The sequence below is a fragment of the Vitis riparia genome, chromosome 10 (assembly GCF_004353265.1).
Source record: "Vitis riparia cultivar Riparia Gloire de Montpellier isolate 1030 chromosome 10, EGFV_Vit.rip_1.0, whole genome shotgun sequence".
In the NCBI taxonomy this organism is placed as follows: domain Eukaryota; kingdom Viridiplantae; phylum Streptophyta; class Magnoliopsida; order Vitales; family Vitaceae; genus Vitis; species Vitis riparia.
In genome coordinates, this window is record NC_048440.1 from 22,069,555 (window position 1) to 22,092,784 (window position 23,230).

Below are 23,230 nucleotides of genomic sequence, written 5' to 3' on the forward strand. Positions count from 1 at the left end.
GTAGAATGCCCCTTGCCATTTGAGCAAGCGGTACACAAACACAAACTAGATTGAATGGAAGGTACTGCACATTTGTTAATTGATTCTTCCTTTTCCTTTCAGTATTTCCTCCACCTTGATTTTTATCGTTTTTTAAGCTGTCCCTTGATTTATCATTTGTTCCCCAACCTCACAAGTGGTGGGGTACATGAAAAATAGCATGGAAAGGAACAATATGTACTCTGTGGGCCTGGATGGGATTGTATTGAAATTCATGAATATACTTTAATGCTGCTAGTTGAAAACACAGCATGAGCACACTTGTTGAAATCTTCGGACTGTCGGGTCCATGACCCGGACAACTTAATTGGTTTTATTTTCAGCTAATGTTGCTGCAGCACAGCCATTAAAGCAAGCAAAGGTGAAGGAATATATCCCCTATCGAGGGCCACCCTAAACCCACAAAAGCCAATCTAAGGGGTGGTTGAAATTATTCAATATCATTATATTTCAATGTGGTTGGAAAAGGTTTAATGTGAATGGTGATCATGGTTACCCAATTGGATGTACAGCCACTCCGCCCAAGGTTTATTTTGTTCTCTTTTGTCTCTTTCAGAATAGGTTTGTTGGAGTGAGATTGGCAGTGACAACATTCACATACAGATACACATTCAAAAGTAGACAGTAACAGAAAGGCAACCGTTACATCAAAGTGGGCAGGTCTTTCTCTTAAAAGCACTAAATACCCAGCTTTATTCACGTCAACAGTGCTGTTAAGGAAGTGTGTTTTTGCATGGCTTATAAGGGTTCCTTCTCCTGATCATCCCTTCCAACTGAGCTATTCCTTAACCCCAACCCTCCATTTTTTCCTTCTGCTTTAACCATGGCGGCTAATGGAGATGTACCGGGTTCATTGCCATGTGCAGTGCTGCTTCTCCTACTCATGGCATTCATGGCTTGCCATGCAGAGGAACGTGGCATATACTTGGTTCTAATGGAAGGAGACCCGGTTGCATTTCATCGAGGTTCAGGGCCTCTCGAAGAAGGAAAAAGGGTTGAACCCAACAGGTGAGGAAGTAGTAGATGCTATGATTCAAATATATTCTAAAATAAAGCATGGGTTGAACAGTAATCTTACCGTACACCACTTTGTCTGGATGCTCAGTGAGGTTTACAAGGCTCATGCAAAGCACTTGGTGGATTCTCACGATCAACTCCTCCAGACCACTCTAGATTCTGGAAGCTACAACAAGCTTTACAGCTTCAAACACATTGTCAATGGATTTTCCGTCCATACCACCCCATCACAGGTCTCCTTTCTTTCTCCCTTGCTTCAAACCTTCATCTTTCTCTCCTACACAGCAAAAGGATTAACCATTTCTCGGGTACAATAATTCAGGCTAATAAACTCAAACATGCGCCAGGAGTAACGCTGGTGGAGAGAGATAGAGGGGCCAAGTTGATGACTACGTACACTCCTCAGTTCCTAGGGTTACCTGAAGGGATATGGAGCCAGGAAGGTGGAGATGCAAATGCAGGTGAAGGGCTTGTCATTGGTTTTGTGGACACAGGCATCAACCCACTGCACCCGAGCTTCGCTTACGATCCCACAAATCCTTACACCTCCAATACTTCACATTTTAAGGGGACCTGTGAGGCGGGTCCTGGATTTCCTGCAAGTTCCTGCAATGGTAAGATAGTTTCTGCGAGGTTCTTCTCAGCTGGGGCTCAAGCTGCTACTAATCTCAACACATCATATGACTTCCTCTCACCTCTTGATGCAGTTGGACATGGAAGGTAAATATATATACATATATAGAGAGAGAGTGAGAGAAAGAGATTAGAAACTGTGTTTTTATCTTTTTTTTTTGGACTTTTTAGCAAGTTTATGACATTAGACTAATGTGAATTATTTAGCCACGTGGCTTCGACTGCTGCCGGAAACTCTGGAGTTCCAGTGGTCCTCAATGGCTTCTTCTATGGACGGGCCAGTGGGATGGCCCCACGAGCACGGTACGTTTCTGTTTGGTTGTGTTAAATGAATCAAACCATTGCTTTTGGTGAAGGTTGATGATGATGAGATGATGGTATTGTGTTATGTCTTCATCACTCTTTCTCTCCCTTTGAACAACAGAATTGCTGTGTATAAGGCTATATATCCAACTGTAGGAACTCTAACAGACGTGGTTTCCGCGATGGATCAGGTAATAATTCAGACTGATTTTCCACCTGGGTGGCCCTCTGATTAGATAAACCTAGCCACCTTACCACACTAAATGCAAGAATCTTCATGTTATGAATTTATAAAGATTTCACTGGTGGAATCCAGATGTTGCACCATCATTATCATAGGATGCATGCCATAATACTATATATGAATCGATTTGGTTACCTTCATTTTTTCTTTATCCTCTATTTTGGACCAGTTTTGCCTTCATTTTTGTCATGTCATAACAGAGATTAGAATTGGAAACAACCAAACTATTGGCCTTATGTTTATACTCAATAAGCTGATGATCATATTCTTTGTTTTTTTTACATAGTATCAGCAATGTTCATCCGCAAAAAAATTGATGTAAACGGATAAAAATCACTAGCTGAACTTAATAAATCAAAATGATCTAACTGGGTTCTTATCAAGAAACAGTAAAATGCATGCATGCATGCAACTGTATTACACCATTGTGTGATGAATTCCCACCTTAAAAAAAAGGAAGGGTTTTAGATTAAAAGCGCCATCGATGGATACTTCTTGTTCAACTCTTTAGTATTCAGAAACCCAATTGGTGGAACACAGCATAAAGGAAAAAAGATGAATCTGTTTCTTGATGACAGGCAACAATGGATGGAGTAGATGTCTTGACACTGTCCATTGGACCAGACACACCCCCAGAAGACACAATGACCTTCTTAAGTGTGTTCGATATTTTCATGTTATTTGCAAGGAGAGCTGGTGTTTTCGTGGTGCAAGCTGCCGGAAATCAGGGGCCTGGTCCTTCCACTGTAGTGTCCTTCAGCCCTTGGGCTGTGGGAGCAGCTGCTTCCAGCACAGACCGAAGTTATCCTAGCACTCTTGTGCTTGGAAATGGACAAAGAATTGGCGGTGTGGGATTATCAGGTAACTTTTGTTTTTGGGCTCATCGTTGCTAAGAGCTTGTTTAGCAGTGGTTCTAGGAAGGGTTTCTAGTCTTTTTAGCACTTAGAAACAACCTTTCTAATAAAAGTTTTCAAATACTAGAAAAGTTATAAGTGTTTCCTAGAATCAATCTAATAGCAGTATTAGCACTAAGATGTGGGATTATCAGGTAGTTTCCATCTAGAGATTCTCATTCATTCTACTGATAATGTTTCTGTCACTTAGGACCAACCTTGGGAAATGGTTTACTTCAATATAAGCTGGTGTTGGCCAAGGATGCTGTTAAGGTGAATGGGACATTCCCAAGGACTGCACAGTATGTTGAGGAGTGCCAATTTGCTGAAGCACTGGACCCTCTTCTAGTGCAAGGCAGTGTTGTTATCTGCATCTTCTCGACAGGCTTCTTTAATGGAAACTCTACCCTCACTGCCATCATTGACACAGCAAGAGCCCTAGGATTCATGGGGTTTGTTCTAGTTGCAAACCCCAACTACGGCGATTTCATAGCAGAACCCTTGCCATTTTCTGTTCCAGGGATTTTGATTCCAAGAGTTGCTGAAACACAGGTGTGGATGATAACATATATAATGGAAAACTATAGCCTATGCTCTTAACCAAAGGTAAATGAGAATGAGTTGTCTTATCTTCTTGGTTTTTTCAGATTATAGCACAATACTATGAACAGCAAACATACAGAGATCAGACAGGACTTGCAGTCAGGTTTAGTGGGAGAGCAGCTATAGGGGAGGGAAGAATTAGTTTTTTCACTGGACGAGCCCCCATTGTGAGCAGATTCTCTTCCAGGGGACCAGATTTCATTGACAAAAGTAGGAAGCCTGTTGATGTGCTGAAGCCTGATATTTTGGCACCAGGGCACCAAGTATGGGCAGCTTGGAGCCCCATTAGCATCTTAGATCCAATCCTATCTGGTATATTTGCCAAAAAAAACTGAAATTTACCCAGGATTCTATGTTATGATCACAGCTTAGTTAATAGTTTTTTTAGAATGGTTTATGAAGGTAGATTGGTAGATTCACAAACTAAACTCCACTGGTTTTTAGGATACGGTTTTGCTCTATTGTCTGGTACCAGCATGGCGACCCCTCATGTTGCGGGAATAGCTGCTCTGATCAAGCAATACAACCCTTCATGGACTCCATCTATGATTGCTTCTGCAATGTCCACCACTGCCACCATTGTTGATAACCTTGGAGAACCCATAATGGCTGAAGGATATGATATTGGCAGCTTGTATCTCTCAACTCATTTTGATTTTGGTGCTGGCTTCATCAGTCCAAACCATGCCATTGATCCAGGCCTTGTCTTGACATCAGGTTACTTTCTGTTCTTTTTTAGTATGGATGTAGATTTACCAATTTGAGCTTCTGCTACTATTCTTTTCTATAAGTTTTTATGCATACCCAAAGCAGGGTTTGAAGACTACATCAGTTTCTTGTGCTCTCTGCCCAATGTCAATCCGGCTACAATCAGAGCAATCACCGGAGGAGTATGTACTCAGTTGCTAAACCACCTCTCTGACCTGAACCTTCCTTCAGTGACAATATCAGAACTAAGAGGAACCCTGTTAGTGAGACGAAATGTGAAGAACATAGGAAGCAAGCAAGAGACATACCTGTGCTCAGTCATACCACCAAAGGGAGTAATGGTTAGTTTGAATCCACCTTCATTTACCATAGTTCCACAGGGAACCCAGGATTTGGAAATACAGTTGAATGTGACCCAAGCAATGGAGGACTATAGCTTTGGTGGGATTATTCTTACAGGAAGTTTGAATCACATTGTGAGGATACCAATCTCAGTATTGCCTGTTTCAGTGTGAAGAGAAAAGGAATGATGGGCTTCTTTAAGGGATGTTGAAGGCTAAAATTTGAAACTGAATTCTTTCATTCCATGCAGAACAAAGAGTAGTACACCTCATTTTCTTGAATGTATCGTGTAGCTAAGAATGTTATGGTCAATCAACAGATGTATCCCAAGCACTTCAATGTAGCTAGGAAGACAGAATAAGTAAAGGGTTTTTGAGTTCAATTCCCCTGCATCCATTTTCTTCTTCCAGAAGTTGATATCTAGTCAAATATCGTCTCATTAATTACATAAGCCTGTATTAAAGTTGACAAACAAAATAATGAATGTTACAAATCATAATTAGTAATGAATGTGAATCAAATCGAATCAACATTGATGAATGTAACTTGTTACAATGGCAATGAACTTGTGTAGTAATACAGACCACTATTCAGTCGTGCACATGCATTCTCTACAGCGTGGGTTCCTGTAGACACTCCTTGAAATAGATCTTCTATGGATCGTTTTAGTTTGTCTAACTGCCTTCCTCACTCTCTTCTCAAACATGCTCCATTCTATAGTGGAGTTCTTCAAAAAGATGCTTGCAAGTCTGCGTTTGTTTGGCCGGACTGTTGGCAATCTACCACCACCGTAGTATATCCGATAACCAGATACCAAAGATGATAACTGACTCCCAGAGTCTGTAATGGCAAATGCATCAGCAGCAGTGCAGCCAATAAAGTCTAAGGCTGCTAGCTATAGGAAAGAAAAAATAAAAAATCAGTTCATCATACATCAACTCACCAGCAATGAGAACAAACACGAGGAAAATGCAACGTATTTTCCTTGAAAACGAATTAGAATTTTAGTGCAGGTAAATGAAAATTGCAACTACTTGTAAGTCAATAAATTTAACTACTGATCCAATGGATGATGACTCATCACCTATACCAACAAGAGTACACAGACAGTCATTGCAAAGCATAATGTATTACTCGACAGTTGACATAGGTTGTATAAATGCAAAAAAAAAGGTAGGATTGTTGGGGGTGGTTGCTGTATCCTAGCAGCAGTCTAGTAGAGCTTTTCTTTTTGAGTTTTGTCAGATGGATGGTTCATCATCATTCCTTGTACTAAATTCCATTCTAAAAAAACATCATTGTTTCCTGTCAAGGAAAGGAAGAACCAATGATAACAATCCTCTTAGAAAAGAAAAACCTAATACCTTGCTTTCTCTGATCAGGCTAGATGAACTTCCAAATTTCTTTGTCTATCTAGGGTTACAAGTTACAAGAACCTATATCCACTAGTCCAAGTTGAAAGCCAACAGTATGTGTTTCAGAAAATGTTAAACTAAATTAGGTTTATGCCATAGACAAAAGAATCATCAAGATCCTGTAAAGCAAATTCCAAAAACACATAAAAGAACAAACTTAATCTAATTAGTTGTACATGCCACATCCAAGTGAGTTAATTAAGATGAGCTCTTGACGATTGTACTCTGAGAAGCTGGATGCATTTACACTTCAAAGGGAAGAAGGAAAAAAGAAAGGAAGAAATGTCAATTTCTCATGTTTGATTATGTTAGAAAATACAAAGGGAAATTCAAATAAATGAAAATTATTTAAAATTTAAGCATTTTCAAACTCTTTATTGTGAAAAAATCAACAAAATTGGAGAATGAATAAAGAAAGATTTTATTGAGCTTGCACATGTTTTTTTTTCTTTTTCATCATCTAAAAGGAGCCTTGCTGTCTTGTTAACACTCAATGGAAAGATCAAACAGGCAAACACTTCAATTATTTAATTAAGCTTGAGTGAGAATGAGAACCCAGAAGTGTGCAGCAAATGCAGAAACCAGCTCTTGTTTAAAAATATCCATTAAATAAAGATGAGTTATTACCTGAGATGAGAAATTCTTAAAGGGTTCAATCTCAGATGATGAAAGCAAGTTCTCTTTAGTAACCAAATTAGGATACAAGGTGGTCAAAGCAGCCAATCTTGACCTCCCTCCATATATTTGTGAACCTGCCAAGAATATATGAGTCTTGCGGTTGAAACCAAGAGCAACAAGCATAAGAACTGTTTCTTCAGGCGTTAATGGACATTGACCATCTGCCCTCAGTTCTTCAGGAGAAGGTAGCCTGCAACATATTGAATAATATCCTCAAAAAAATGGACCAAAGTAAATAGGAGACCAGTGTTTCTCATTTCAATAAATGTAAGGAACAAGATAAATGTGCCTAAAAGGGAGAAATGGGCTCTTAAATGATCTGTAATAAAAAATTTAGTTTTCTTTGATTAGCAAAACTATGTAGAATCCTCTAGAACATGAACAAAATGTTCAAGAATATATGTTGGAAAGTGGTCACTAATTACAGAATCCCCCATGATGGCTTCAGCATAAAATCGAGCCCTAAGCATGCAGTTAATGCCCAAAAAAGTGAAGCAGATGAAATGAAGAACCCAAAAATTAAAAAAAAAAATACGATGCCTACTTTGTAGTCTTCTTAAGAAGGGCCAGCGCAGGGAAATGTATTTCACGAAATGCTTCCAACTCTTGCCTCTCTTCTTCTCCCCCACCAAAATCACACAAAGAATGGGCTACCATGTCAATTTCAAACCTCAAGTGTAGAGCTAAGTATCTGGAAGATTTTGTGGCACGATTCTTCTTCCCCTTCATAGTTGATTCAGCAAATGGACCAACAAGATAGTGATCCAGAGGCCCAGAGCGACGTACATTCTGACGCATCTTTTTGAGAAGCAAGGCACCAGTTTCTTGTATTTTTGGAACAAATCGCAATGCATGAAAATTACATCTACATCGAAGTCTCTAGATGAAGTCCCGCAATTAGGAAAGCAATATAAAAACTAAGAAAACCAAGCGAGGTTGATAATCTCATAAACCTATGCTTTTAGCTCCTCCAAAGACTTTGCCGGAATAACATATCAAAGACTATAGATTTACCTGCAACTCAAATGGTATTGGGTCAAATGCCAAACGATTTCCAAATCCAACAAAATGGACGACTCTCTTTTGAAGTAGTATAGGAAGAATATTCTTCCGATAAAAGCTAAGCTTGGACTCTTTCATGATATCTACGTCTGTCACCTGAAAGAACACATCAATGATCAATTCAGCCAAAAACATCACCAAAGCTGGTAACACAACACTTAATACCTGTTTGAAGTTGAGTCAAATAGGATACTCACAACACTACCAATTGCCTCCAAATCTAATGACTGCAGCTCCTTAGGAAGTTCTTTCACTATCCGAATATCAGGTGTCAAGTAATTGACAAAATGCTCCTCCTGATATATATCGCTGAATTGACTAAGGAATTACAGAGTGATACGTCACTTTCTCCATGTTAACACCAATAAGATACGTAAAATAAGCATATCATCAAACTTTACTGAGATTTATCAAAACATACTGAGCACAAAAAGCATGCATGCAGATAGATGCACATGCAACATATATAAACAGATTCTATTAATCCTGGAAAAAAAAACACTAAATTAGAATACATGTGAACAGTGAACACTACAGGATGTCATGCTTAAAACTAAGGCACACAAACAAACAAATGTGATTAAATAACACTAGTTATTGTGAAGGTAAAACCAATTCCTTCAGCATTCTAGGTCAACAATTAGCAATTCATAAAGCAGATACTTAAAACTCCATACACATATGCACAGTGCCATCCAAATAATGAAGAGATTCCAAATATCATAAAACTAAAATAAAATCTGAACTTGCACGATTAGAAGTAAATGTTATAAAGTCCAACACTCAAAACCCCAGCAAAAATAAAAATGAATGTAGAAGAAGTATGGGTGATAACCTCATAAATAAACAAGATAAACCAGGTTTTAAATTCATTGAAAGTAATGCAAAAAAAAGAGAAAAAATATGCATGAACCTTGGATTTTAAGAGGACATAGTCATACAGCACAACAAAGAAACAGAAAAAGAAATACCAAGTGGAAAAACTAAAGAATGGGAATAAAAAAAATTACCTCACATCTCTCCATACACTACTGAACAAAAATTTGGGAACAACAAGAGTTGCATTAAGAAATCGAGCAATGACAACAGCATTACAGACCTGTTGCCAATCAGAATAGATCTTTTAGGTGATGAAAAATCATGCATATAATTCAGTATTCATTATTCAGAAGTAAAGTTCTTGTCAAGGATAAACACAAAATCATGAAAATAGAGTAGTAGAGGATAATCCTTAAAGCAGTTATTTGTATGGCAGATAATACTTACAGCTACTCGCTGCTGGTTGATACCACCATTTGCAGTAACCAAAATGTATCCATTATTTCCCTCTAACAAAGTATCACAGGAAACACCATGTCAGAATCAGCTTTAAGCAGAGTGACTGTATGCATAACTAGCCAAGAGTGAAAGAGAAGAATCACCACTAGGTTCCCAGTTACGTTGGTGGGCACAAGGTCTCCAAACAGAAGCTGGGACCATGGGCTCCTCCCATAAACCTTTTGGCTCAGGTTTATTCTGTCCCTGAATACCATAACACCCAAGATATGAGAAGAGGCAAGATGGTACAGCTGAAACTAAATTATTCACTGTAAGGACTATAACTATAAAATATACAGCTTGACAGCAATTTTACACAAATTAACCGCTTATACTAAAAATCCCATACTAAGAATATGTGGCAATTCCATCTGAAGAAAAATCTTTAATATAAAGCCCCCTTTCCATCTTAGCTAGTATAGATTTTTGGCAAAAATTATCAGCATGGAAAAAGCATTCTTCAACTCATATCCAAAACCTACATCAGCCAAGGCATGGGCTGCTAATGCCAGCATCCGGGAATGAATCTGCGGCCTTTTCCCTTTATTAAGCTTTTTCAATCCTCCCTGCATGTCACCCAAACGAATAACCAAAAGAAAATTTAGCAACCTCATTAATAACCCAAATTTACAAAGAAATGTATAACTTCTGGCTAACTCTTGTACCAAATATTACCACTCAAAATCTTACAACAAAATGTAATATATCAAGAGAAATAGCAATGACCCCTCATTTCATTTCAATTTAAAAAATAAAATAAAATTGCCACCATTGTTATCATTTTTCAAAAGCTTCATGGAAACAAGTATTTTCCTCTCGTAATTCGCATATATGGATGCAAATTCAATGCTGAAATTAATAATTAACGCTATCCCCATTTCCTTCAATCACGAACTGTATTACAACCCCATCTCCAAATTGAGTTACATTAACTTACCTGAACCGAAATCAAAGACGAATTCGCAATTCTTGAGCTGCTCTTGACACCGCGGCCCGCATCGTAAAGGCGCGAAAGCATCCACCAATTCGTTAAGAAAAATAAACCCACCGATCCAATTACACCCACAATCACCTTCACTCGCCTCCTGTGCCAAACCCGACCCACCTTCCTCCTCGCTCGTAGGTGAATCTTCTCGTCCTGACTCGACCTGTGGGCGCTATGTAACCGGGAGAGGGACGAAGATTCCTGGGCCGATCCGGAACCGGAATCTCGGAAAAGCGGGGAACTTTTCGGAGTGGAAGAGAGAGAGTGGGCGTGGCGTGGGGTTGTCCCTGGGTTGGATTCGGAGTCTGAGGAGGAAGACATGGTTCCAAGAGGAGCAGGAGAAGATCTGAGAGAGCATTAGACTTGTATTTGCAGATGGAAATGAGAGTTTCTTCGTTTTTCATTTTCATGTGTCACGCAAAACTGAGAAAGTGTGGAGGGCTTTTCCGAGAATATGGCTACAAGGTAAGGGTATTTTGGGAATAAAAAGTTTCAGTTAACTTAGTTGATTTTCTAGGTCGGAAATGCTACCTTTCCTCCCGCAAAATTTTAGGAAAAATATTGCGAAAAAAAAGGGGAAAATTAAAATAATTTTAGAATTAATAAATTATTTTTATATATTATTTAAATTTATTTTCTTATTTTATCTTCTCTATATAGAGGATAAATATTTTAAAAATTCATATATTTTTAACTTATTTCTATTTTATTTGATTTTCTTTCATTTTTTATTATAAAATAAAGTATGAAAACTTAATTTGAATACTCTCCTGAAATCAAGTGTAATAAAAAATTTATTATTTTTTTAAAAGAGAAATTCAAGCAAAATTAGATAGCTGAGTACAAAAGAGGATGGTAATACTAGAAAGCGAGATCAATCACAACATATCATGTGTACAATTTGATCTTATTACTTTGTATTCAACTTTTATTGTATCTTTTTATATTTCAGTGGACATTTAATAATTTAATTTAATAATTAAAGTGATTTAATAACTTAGTTAAATCAATAAGTAAATTAAATATGTTTTGTAAAATAACTTAATGGTATAACTTAAAGTAAAAAACAATTTTAATAATAAACAAAACCAATTAACTTATTTTTAAGTCTACATATTTATTTTACTTTTTTACCCTAATTATCTTTACAATCTCATTTGCTATTTCACCACCTCTAATGTAACCTAACTTCATTTATCTTAATTATAATTTATGATGATAAATATGTCAATTTAATGATTTAAAATATATTTTTAAGTTAATTTTATCAAACAATGTTAATATTTAAAGTAAAAATTTAATAATAAGTTTTAAGTTAATAACTTAAAAATAATTTAACTTAAAACCAACTTAAATCATTAAATAATAAATATTAAGTTTTAGCACATACCTCCTTAATATCATTTTTTTAGTTTATGCCCCGCCTCTAAGCTTTACCATCAAAATTACAAAAATACCCCTCATTTATTTGTACATTAATATCATATATTTTGTATCATCAATGGGTTCTAAACTTTACCATAAACTTACAAATTTGATGGTCACCGAATCCATACCCTGGATTTTTCCTATTTTTTGACAACATGATGGTTCATAATTGTTTCCATTTTTGGGCATTGTAAGATGATCTAAAAGTACATATAAGAAACGGGATGGTTCTGCAGCATCATTGTCATTGACGAAGACGGCGACAACAAACAAAAAAAAAAAAAAAGGAAAAGTATATATTAGAAATTTCTGATATTAGAGATTGTGAAAAAGAGGTAAATTGAAATAAATAAATAAAAGAGAAAGAATCTTGAACGTACGTATAAGACACTGGATGTTTCTTGGATGAATATTAGAATGGAAGGTGCACATGGCATATGGTATACAGCCTGGTTTTAACCATGAGCCTTGTCCCTATCTTCGCATTTTCTTTATAGCGTGGGTTGCGTAAGGCTAACACTAGTGTTGCTGAATAATGTTCACATTACTACTTCACGTATTCCCAACGCATTCTCACGTGAACCACTTGCCAAAGACAAAGTGATTTGATAAAATGCCAATTGCCTTTGTATATAGGCAATATACAAAGAGAGCCAAAATAATGCTGTAAAATGAAAGAAAAAATTTAGAGAGGTAAAAAGCTAGTCATCATGTCAATCACCCAAAAAATTCAGAAAAGAGAGAGCCTAATCCAAAAACTGTTGAGACCACTCTAGAAGACACCGAAAAAAAAGGGGTCTGACATCTCTTCCTCTTGGAACATTCTTCGGTTTCACTCTCCCCAAATACACCAAAAAAGACAAATAGGTGTCAATCTCCAAACTACTCTCCTCTTCTTCCCTAACCCCTTAACTTTCCATTCCAAAAGCAGATTTCTCATTGAGGCTAGGAAGATCCAAACCAGTTCAAATGAAGATGGTAGCAAAGTCCATAGTTCACTTGTCTTACCACAATGAATTAGAATGTGGTTTGTTGATTCCTTATTGTTTTTACGAAGGCCGCACTTGTTGACCATAAATCAACCCCTTTTCATTAACATGTCTACTGCTAAAAATTTTCCCCAAACTGATTCCCATGCAAAAAAAAAATGAGTTCTAAGAGGGACATACAAACCCCAAATCTCTTTGGTCGGAAATAAAAGGCTATTCTCAGCCCTTAAAGACTTAAAGACCTATAATATGATTTGACATTAAACTTTTCCTTCCTCTCGATCTTCCAAAGTAAGGAATCCTCCTCTTCTTGAACCTTTACTACAAAAATATGTTCCAAAAGACGAGTCACCTCCTCCAATTCCAAATCCTGGAAGCATCTTCTAAAGTGCACCTCCCAACACCCACTTCCACCTCCTTGCCTCCCCCAAAGGTCAACCACTGCAGCAAAATTATGGGTTGCAATTCCAAACAACATAAGGAAAAGATACTTCAGCTTAGAATCCCCTATCCAAATGTCCCACCAAAATCTCGTGCGTCTACCATTTCCAATACGGATACTAGTTCTAAGAAGGAAATCCTCCCAACCCTTTCTAATGTATTTCCAAAGGTCCATCCCATAAGAATCCCTCACCTCTCTAGTGGTCCAACTCCCTTGCTCCTCTCCAAATTTTCCAACAATGACTTTCCTCCAAAAACTCTCCCTTTTTAAAGGAAATCTCTAAAACCATTTTCCTAGCAAAACTTGATTGAAAACTTTCAAATGCCTCAACCTCAACCCTCCATGCCTCTTATCGCAAACAAATAAGGTAAGAGTGGGTCCCCCCTACCTCAAGCCTCTAAACGTTGAGAAGAACACTGTAGGAGTGCCATTGACTAAAACCGTCATTCTCACAGTTGAAATGCAGAAAAAAAAAAAAAAATTTCATTTTCGCCACTTGAGACCAAATCCCATTTTCTCCAAAACTAAAAAAGAAAACTCCAATTTACATTATCGTAAACCTTTTCAATATCCAACACTAAACCTGCACTGGAGCTTGGAGCTTCGTTTCCTCAAGTCAATTGCCTCATTAGCCACCAAAACTACGTCCAAAATCTGCCTACCCCCCACAAAAGTGTTGTGGCTGTTCAAAACCACTTTTCCCATCACCCTTTTCAGCCTATTAGCTAAGGCTTTTGCAATAATCTTATAAAGACTCCCCACAAGACTAATAGGCCTGAAATCCTGCACGTCACTAGCCCCAGCTTTCTTCGAGATAAGATTGAACTTCGTCTCCTCAGCCACCAATGGAGTAAAACAGAGGTGGTTTACCTAAAATAAGAATCTGAAAGGGGCCTAGTAATGGGGATTGATTGAATCACTTCTCTATCCTTCTACACCCTTTATCTAAAAGTTCCAAATATAGATTGCTTGGAGGGGCAAAAAAATTTAAAGAGAAAAAAGGTAACCCAGTTGCTAATTGGCAGCTTGGCACATTCATCTTCTCAATATAGGTAAATGAAGTTCAATCCATAACCACCCTAATAGTAATAGTTATAAGCTTGAGTTTCTAATATAATCTCCTGGAATCGAAGGAAGGTTTTATTATATCTCAAGGTGCCCAAAAAAGCAACACGATAGTTTTATGACGGTTATTTTTGTTTAAATACAATATAGCAGCATTTCATGAAAAATATATACCTTAATTTGCAATGTAAAGTAGTTGGTCGCAAATGAAATTGTATGGGATATAATTACATAACCTTCAGGTCTCTGTTTCACATCTTTTTCTTCTTTTTCTGAATGTGCGCACTTTGATCAGCCTTTGACCTTGGCATAACTGAGACAAAATTGCAAGCATCGCTTGTGACTTCAGTATGGCTGGACGCTTAAAATGACATGTCAATTGCCTCATGCTCTGGAGTCTTGTACACAAAACCGGATTCATCACTTGAGCGCCTCTTGACCACACTTGCTCTTTGTACTAACCGAACCAGTGCTTGCACAACTTCAGACATTGGAGGTCGAAACTCTGGCTCTGGCTGTATGAAATGAAAACCACATTGGAATGATGAGAAATGCATTACTTAGAATCAGGTCATATAAATTGAATAATGAGCATTTTATATGGACTGCAATTTCTTTTTGTGCCCTCTAACTTTACATATCAAGTGAACTTGAGATGTTATAAAACCGTTTGCCGCCATTTTGACTTATTTTTCTAAAGAGCTTGAGCAGGGTGAGTACACATTTTTATGATGAAAATCTTCATCAGATAAACTAAGGTAGAATATTTATGTTTCAAGATAAAACGATTTATCACCCATTTAGGGTTTCTCCCGAATTAGCATAAAAGTTACCAAGTTGACTTATTCATAGCACGCAATACAGACTTGCAAGAAAAGTTGATGGGATTCAGTCCATTTCCCAAATTTCAAACATTTTTTCATAAAAGTAGCCTCAAAAGCTAAATTATTTTAGTGCTAGAAACGGCTTAGAAGTTTTACCTGAACACACAAGGCAATGATGTCAGCAAAACGTGACAAAGACTTTGCAGGATACATGCCATTTAGGGAAGGATCAACCATTTTTGCCAGGGCATCTATATCATGAAGTTGGGGAGTAGCCCATCTCACAAGTGACTGTTCTGATCTCACTCTTGAACTAAAACACAAAAAAGAAGATGAGAACCATAGAAACAAACCAATGTCAAGAGATTAAAGAATGCTATAAAATATTTCAAGAACACAAAAATGGGTGTTCAGCAATGTAGCAGATGTTCTACCTGTCCAGGGGCTTCCGACCTGTCAGCAGCTCCAACATCACCACCCCAAAGCTGTACACATCGCTTTTTACAGTGTATATACCAGATAAAGCAAATTCAGGAGCACTGTAACCAAATGAACCAACCATCTGAGTTGAAACCTGTCAAACATCATAGAAACAATTTGTATCAAGCAGACATACAAAAGAGAAACTGTAAAATACTTAGACAGGAATTCAACCCCATTTATTTACCTGTCGCTCTGTGTTTGGTGTGAGGGCAGCTAGGCCAGAGTCTGATAAATGGGGGTTGAGCTCTTCATCAAGCAAAATATTTGCCGATTTGAAGTTTCTATGTACAGTAGAAGGCAGGCAAACTTCATGCAAATACCTGAGAGAAGCAGGAGCTACAGTTTAGTGTGTGTGTGAGAGAGAGAGAGAGAGAAAGAGACTTAAAGAACATGTAACATACTCTAGAGCTCGAGCAGTGCCAAGGGCTACTCTAACACGTGCATTCCATGTCAGTGTCTTGCCACTATCATCAGTGAAGTGCAGCATATCATGTAGACTCCCATTTCCAATATACTCATAAACCAGAAGACGTTGCCCATGCTCTGCACAATATCCCACTAGTGTAACAATGTTTTGGTGCCTCAGACGGGACATATTTGAAACAGCCTCAAGAAAATTATCTTCTTCTTGTAAAGACAGTGCTGCATTGTCTATCTTCTTAATTGCCATTGTCTAGATCAAATCAGATGACTAAACATTGTTACTTATCTGGGATATCATATAAGCTAAAGAAACAACTGCAGAGATCCAACCATCCAAGCAAAATGGTATCTCCATATTACTGCAATTGTTGAATAGAGAGCAATAACAAGCATGAAATCACAATACCATATCCAGGATATGGCATTGAATAAAATGGTATAGCACAGGAACAAAGATATCCAGGATATGAAAATAGAATAAGTTCAGGATAGAACAGATTGGTTAGTCAAAAACAGTAAAAGCAACTCCTTTAAACATGGTATATCTAGAAGAAAACGAGGATGAGAAAGAGAAGGAAAAGAAAAAAGAAAAAGAAACGGGATCAATCAGCATGAAACTGGGAAACCACAACTAGTTTTTTCCTTTTTAGCTTCGGTGTAGACGGGGGTTTGGTGTGGATTAGGCCAGGATTTTAAGTGACTACAGTTTCACACCCAAACCTTGGAAAATTTAGACTTTTTTCCACTCAACAGATGTAGCAGCCATCAACTCCAAGGATTGAACAATATGTGAATTCACCACCTTCAAGAAGGGTGAATGAGAAACATTGCAATAACAGTAGGAAAGAAAATCCAATTTTAATGTGTAGAATTCAGCATCCTACTTACCCCAAGCAATTAATTGCTTGAAATATATGGTTAGTGAATAATTTGTGAGAAGTTAACCCTGACCTTAGCACTAATTAGGGACAAAAGGAGAAAGTTGTTTAAGGCGATTTGTTCATAAGCAACAAACACCAATAACCATATGGGTAAGTTGAGGTTCATTGGGTTGCAAGGATGAGCAGAAAATTAGAATGGACATGGGTTGCAATACCGAGAGAAATGTATTGATGTGAGATGTTGGGAACTGTGGCTCTGCTGAAATAAGTAATTTGCAATTAATGAAGCAAAATGAACCACTTTTTACTTAGTTTCAAGCCAAATATAATTCCACATTGTCAACTCAGAATAACAGGAAAATAACTCCATTGTTAGAAAAGCAGTCATGCTTATGAACAACATATGTAACAAGAACAAAAATGGCTGCTGGCACAGGACAGGGATGTGGGATAGCTAAGACAGTGTGCCAATTTCTTTTGGAGGTTCACTTTCAGTTAATTACAGGAAAATATGGATTCAGAAGCTAGCAACAAACATGAAAAATGGCGACCTAATCGGGACAAACCCAAGACTAAGAATGCGACGTGATACGTGAAAACCACATGTTAAGATTGAACACTTGGGGCAGAGGGAGGTAACAAGGAAAACAGGACATGGCATCACAATCTTGATCCCAATAACAACGATATTAAGATGTCTGATTACAGTTCAATCTGAGAATGTAATAATAACTCTCTAATTCATAATTTTTAAGTCACAAAAGACATCACCACAAATTACTATAGGTTGCTAAAGAAGAACTCCACCAAAGGGTAACTAGATAAGGGCAGCACCTCAAAGCTTTGGCTTGGCTCCCTTCCAGTCTCTTATCAGGCTATTTACACTAGTTGGCAATAAAAGTCACTACTTATTATACCATGTGCACTAAAAATCAGCTCAGTTGGGAAATTTTTAAGAACCGAAAAATAGAACAGCATGTGAATTACATGGTTAAATTCATTTGGGTCAAGCTAGCACTTTGTATATTTGATGTGGTAGGTGAGGCCCACAGATGTTGGGCCCATATTCTGGTATCATACTGACATGGCAGGATGTTAGTCCAAATTAGAGAAAATTGGGGGTTAAGTAAACTGAAGGTAGGGACCACTAGTGGAGACTCTGTTCAGATCATAACCATTTAAGAACAGTAGATGTATGAGAAATAATCTCATGCACAAAATAACACATGAGGATACCTTTCCATTTGGAAAATCAGCTCTATAAACACGGCCAAGGGAACCTTCACCAATAAGAAATTCTTGACTAAAGCTGTTTGTTGCTGTTTGAAGAGAAGCAACAGTGTATGAGGTAGCAGTTATAGGGGATTTAACTCTCTTTCCAGATCCATTTTTCCCTTGTACCCTCTCAACCATCAAGTTTTCTGCAGGTGGAGGCTTCAGATCTGTTACAGTGGCTGTGAACTTTGTCCTCTGCTCTTGCATTGTTTCTGTATTTACTACAAAACAAAGTAGAACATACCATATAAAACGGTCAAAACCCAGCATAGAAGCTTTTCAGCTAATAACCATGACAAAGGAAAAGAGAAATTCAATATTCACAGAACATAATATACAGGACGTATCACACAAGGTGATGCACAATCCTTTGGCAGCCACAAAAAATGACCATGCACAAACACTTTGACACTTGACAGTTTAAGGCCAATGGAATATCTGGTCAATGGTCGCTTTTCGAATCATATGCCACAGATGAGATCCACCATTCTCAATGAGCCTCTAGAGCAACATAAACCTCTAGAACCCATTATGTTCAAAACTACTTCTCCATCAGACAAAAAAATACCTGTTACCCCTTCAACAACCACACGTATAACGCCCCTCCCTAACCATTAGCCATATCCCTCTAGAGCACAACTTCAATTACAGTAATGACAGTTCAACTCAATTCCCTCTCTGTCTCCAATGAATTCCGCAATGCCTTGCTCTAGTTGTATGTGTCCCTAGGAGAGCTTTGTGTAGATGTAATTTTTTTATTCTAAAATTCTTTCTTTATAATATCAGGTTGATACATTATATGGAAAACAGTTTATGGCACTTGTAATGGTTGACTAGGTAACCGTTGGGATCACTACCAGGGTCCACAAGGGGTTTTTGACTGAAACGATAAGATCATGAGAGTAGTTTTATCATAATATGTAGAAGACTATAAACGTAATCTTAAAATATTCTCTAAACAAAAGCAAGGATCTGGCGCCTTTTTTGTGTCAGCAGATGCCCATAAGATTCTTGGTAGAAATGAAGTCCAGTTTATATAACCTCCCTAACCATTGTCTGGGGTCATGTAAAACAGAACTGATTGTAGCTAGCATGATTCAACAATCAGTTGGCAGAGCTGCTTCCAAAAGTCTTTAACATCAAGTTGGCAATCAATGGACCAAAATATTCAGTGAACCAAGCATGTGAATGAGTCTGACACAAAAAATGCCAATTACCTAGACTAAAACTCCACACAAGAATCTCAAACTAATGCCACCACCAATTATCTAATGAAAAACTCTTGACCCTTTGTCGCCAAGTCTGGTATCCATGGCCAAACTGAGCATGTCACAGAAATTATTAGGCTTAGGTGTTTTCATTTCATAATATTAACCAGTTGCATCCCATTGAATCACAACAATGACTGTAGACAATGTTGCCCATATGAATGTCAGATATGATTCCAGAAATGAGTGCTTTCCTGTGATAAAATGAAGAGGAAAACATTAAAAGCATGAGAAACAAAGGAAAAGAATAAGAAATATCTACCTTTTTCTGTGACAACAGGAACACTTCCCACAGATGGTCTTGCACCAGTTCCCTTCTTTTTAGCTTTTCGAACACAAAAAACAAGAGCAATCAATGCAACAAGAACCAGCAATGAACCTAGAACAATGCCTATAATAGGACCAATGGCCAAGCCCTTATTTCCATTATCTGAGTTCGATGACTGGCCATCAGAACTTGAGGGCGTGCGTGCTTCTGGTGGAGAATGAGTGCGATTACTACGAGATCTACTGGGAGGAGGTGGGGTATACGGTGGAGGAGGAGGAGCAGGACCATTGTCGAATGAATTTCCATCATATCTGTTTTTATTTTAAGTCCCATGTTAAAACATTGCAAAAACTGAATACCACAAAACATGTAGGCAAGTATGACATGTAATGGCTTACATAAATTTTCGGATTGATCTAAGCTCTGATGGTATCCATCCACTGAAATTGTTGTTTGCAACATTTCTGTTGAAAACTAGGGACATAAAAATTAAGGATAGGTAGAAATCACAGATCCAAGCACATCATAAGGAAAAGAACTTACAGATCAGTCAAAGGCAAACCAGTAAGAACACTCAGAGGACCAGTTAATTGATTGTTCTGCAAATAGCTGCCACAAATTCAGAAATCATGAGAAGACTGCAGTTAAGAAAAACAAATAAAAGCTACCAGATTTTTAACAAGTAAAATTTTGTTACACTCACAGGGTAGAAAGATTGGACAATGAAGTAAAGGAATTAGGAAGATCTCCAGTAAAGTTGTTCACAGAGAGATCCCTGCAGTCAGAAGCAGGCCATTAAGGAACAATCTTAAACATAAGGAAAGAATTTTATTGGTAATATATAGGATAGTAATGACACACATTATTATCGAGCATCACAACATCAGCCATTCCATGAACTTTTTTACTGGCTTTGTAGCCTAAAGGTTCTATTTATTGCTCCATATGGGAATGTCAAATCTTTTTCCTTTTTCTTTCACACGGCCAGTTCCAATCCCATGAAACTGAAGGAGGTTTATGCTGGATGAACGGCCAGTGAACAATTTTTACACTCTCCTTCAGTCTTTTTCTTTTTCTCTTGCACACACAGATACTCAGTTGAGGATTTTAATACAAAATTTCAATAAATTGAATCCACATCAACCCAAAAAAAGAACTTAAAAAAAAAAAAAAAAAAAAAAACTGAAACTGAGCTAAGGTCAATTGAGAAATGCAAACAACCACATTGAAGTGATTCAGCAACATAATTTTGACACTTAAAATTACGAATAAAAAAAAGAAAAAGAAGTATGAAAATGAGTTTAAGTCAGATATCTTACAAGATTGTGAGGCCAGCAAGTTTAGCAAATATGTCTCCAATTGACTGGGAGATTGAATTGTGGCTAACATTCCTAAAACCAAGAGTTTTAGCATCAGGCAATAGCACTTCCGAATTATAACTGAATCATGTAAATAAAACATAATAGGAAATTCAAAATCAATAGCATTCAAGACAAATCACTCACAAATAATTAAGAGAAACCATGGTAGAAATGGAATACGGAAAACTCCCAGTTAAATTGTTGCTCGCCAGGTTTCTGCATTACACAATAGATAAGCATTGTCATATAAAAAAAGTAACGTGAAACAGCTTCTAAAGCAAGAAACAATCAGTAAACGATCGAACATTACAAGTTTGTGAGATTTGGCGGTAACTGATATGGAATTGTGTCGTGAATGTTGTTGTCACTCATATCTCTGAAAAACAAAATAAAATCACATAAATAATTCAATAAGAATAAGAAAAAGAAAAGTTAAATTCGCAAAACCCCCGACAAAGGGGATGCAACGATTTTTTTCTTACAATGTCCTCAATGACAAAAAGTTTGAGAGCAAGTATCCCATGGTTCCATTCAGCCCTAACCCGGAAATCTGACTGTTAAAACAAGACAGCAATACATCTCATCAACTAAATCAAAGTACAGATTATACCCAAATATACAATACAGAGTACAACCTAAATGAGATAAACATACTCACATGGAAACAACAGCTGAACCCTCACAAGTAACCCCTTTCCATGACTCTCCACACGGATCACCACTACTATTTGTCCAACCAGTTAGCTGGGAAGGACCATTCAGTGAATTGTAAATAACCTGAAGACCTTGAACTGCAAGTCAAAGAATAACTATATTCAGGCAGGCCCAAAACCAAGAAGGGTGAACACATTCCCATAAATGCTCCATCCATTTGTTAAGAAAATGAAAGAGTTGAAACTAAATTATAACAGTATATTTTTCATTTCATGAAACCTGAGAAACCAAAAAGAACCACCTCTACAAAAAATACCACCTAAAAAAATAAAATATAACATTCAAAACTTCAATTTTTTTCCCGTATCCTCTGTTTTCACTGCAACCGAATGGATGATGGGAAAATGATTTAACGAATTCCGCATTTGGAAGCTGAGAAAATGTACGGAAAATAAAATATAATAAAATTTTATTATAATAACCAAATTCCAAACTCCAAACATTAATTAAAATTTTTCACTATTTGAAGGCCTATAGAACAATTTTTAGGGAGAAAAAAATCCACTTAAGTATGGCGACTACAAGCTATTTAGCTCCATATAAGTAAAATTTTCCTTCTTTTTCTCCTCCGAAAACCAAACCATCAACCAAATAGTCCTAATATAATAAGATTTTATTATTAATAACCAAACTCCAAACATTAAAATCTGTCATTATTTGGAAGCCTAGAAAACAATTTTTTAGGGAGAAAAACCTCCGCTTTCCTTTTCCTACATTTTCTCAGCAACCAAACGGAGCCAAAGAGAATAAAAAAAACATAACATAACAAAACAAAACAACACGCCACAATGTCAAAAGATCAATAAAGTCAAAACGCTCATTTCCTGATTTCAATCAACTCCAAATCTCATCCAATGATCCAAACCTCGACCAAACTCACCAATATCACCACAATACCAAAAAAAAAAAAAAACTGATCGCAAAAAAATAAATAAACAAATTACCATCAGAAGGATCAGTAGCGCCGTAAACAGAAAACGGGGGAAGGATCGCAGAGAAGGAGAACAACACTAGAAGAGCGAAGAAGAAGCGAGAGTGTGAGTGAGAGCAAGAGAAAGACAGAGCTCCGTTCACCGCCATTGTCCGTTAGAGGCGATCACATTCACAGTGGGAGGACTGACAGTGTGCTACCGCGCATGCAGAAGCTCCATGGACTCACAGACGAAGACGAAGAGGAGAAGAAGGAGAAGAGGGAGAAGAAGACGATGACAGGGTGGAGATCGCCGGGCTCTGTCATCGGCATTAAAGCAAATGGGCATGGGAGTGTGATGAGATTCGAAGCTTAAAGAGCAATGAAGAGAGAGAAACCTGAAACCCTTTCTAGAGAGAGAAAGTCTGTGTCGGCGAAAAAACAAAATATTGCTAAAAATAAAATTAAAATTAAAATTAAATGGACGAAATTAAATAATAGCTACGTAGAGGCTTCCAGGCTGATTTTAACGTGGAGGGATGTGAAATGTCTTGATTGTCCCTACATGTTCTTGAATTTTACGTTAGAAATTAATCATTAATGATATTTTCCTTAATTTATGCTAAATTTTTTGGATATTTGGAGTTATTTATTGCCCAT

At 37.3% G+C, this 23,230-nt stretch overlaps 3 protein-coding genes across 5 annotated transcripts; 1 reads left to right on the forward strand and 2 right to left on the reverse strand.

Annotated features, from left to right (window-relative positions):
* The first annotated feature begins 159 nt into the window (after positions 1–159).
* On the forward strand, positions 160–5,174 carry LOC117922932 (subtilisin-like protease SBT2.4). The gene is made up of 11 exons (XM_034841161.1): positions 160–507; positions 596–1,047; positions 1,145–1,289; positions 1,379–1,776; positions 1,897–1,992; positions 2,114–2,183; positions 2,815–3,097; positions 3,341–3,681; positions 3,777–4,044; positions 4,177–4,449; positions 4,546–5,174. Exons 2-11 carry the CDS (start codon positions 863–865, stop codon positions 4,953–4,955), a joined length of 2,469 nt encoding a protein of 822 aa, XP_034697052.1. The 5' UTR covers positions 160–507; positions 596–862; the 3' UTR covers positions 4,956–5,174.
* Positions 3,701–10,664, reverse strand: LOC117922933 (O-fucosyltransferase 15-like). 3 transcript variants are annotated; one of them, XM_034841162.1, is made up of 11 exons: positions 10,192–10,664; positions 9,737–9,820; positions 9,359–9,458; positions 9,204–9,265; positions 8,948–9,036; positions 8,135–8,255; positions 7,890–8,033; positions 7,420–7,754; positions 6,825–7,065; positions 5,367–5,677; positions 3,701–5,235 (listed from the first exon to the last, which is right to left on the reverse strand). In XM_034841162.1, the coding sequence occupies exons 1-10, from the start codon at positions 10,558–10,560 to the stop codon at positions 5,369–5,371; spliced, it is 1,854 nt and encodes a 617-aa protein (XP_034697053.1). In that variant the 5' UTR covers positions 10,561–10,664; the 3' UTR covers positions 3,701–5,235; positions 5,367–5,368. The 3 variants fall into 3 exon arrangements, 1 of the variants encoding a protein (XP_034697053.1); XR_004652583.1 differs by having other exon boundaries at positions 4,050–4,941; positions 5,050–5,677; positions 10,192–10,663; XR_004652582.1 differs by having other exon boundaries at positions 4,050–4,685; positions 4,749–5,677; positions 10,192–10,663.
* Positions 10,665–14,207: 3,543 nt separating this feature from the next.
* Positions 14,208–23,011, reverse strand: LOC117923767 (protein STRUBBELIG-RECEPTOR FAMILY 8). The gene is made up of 16 exons (XM_034842210.1): positions 22,605–23,011; positions 21,605–21,737; positions 21,429–21,500; positions 21,257–21,322; positions 21,091–21,162; positions 20,905–20,976; positions 20,289–20,360; positions 20,129–20,194; positions 19,984–20,049; positions 19,580–19,896; positions 18,011–18,270; positions 15,872–16,143; positions 15,655–15,790; positions 15,422–15,561; positions 15,144–15,300; positions 14,208–14,678 (listed from the first exon to the last, which is right to left on the reverse strand). Exons 1-16 carry the CDS (start codon positions 22,738–22,740, stop codon positions 14,526–14,528), a joined length of 2,190 nt encoding a protein of 729 aa, XP_034698101.1. The 5' UTR covers positions 22,741–23,011; the 3' UTR covers positions 14,208–14,525.
* Positions 23,012–23,230: the final 219 nt, after the last annotated feature.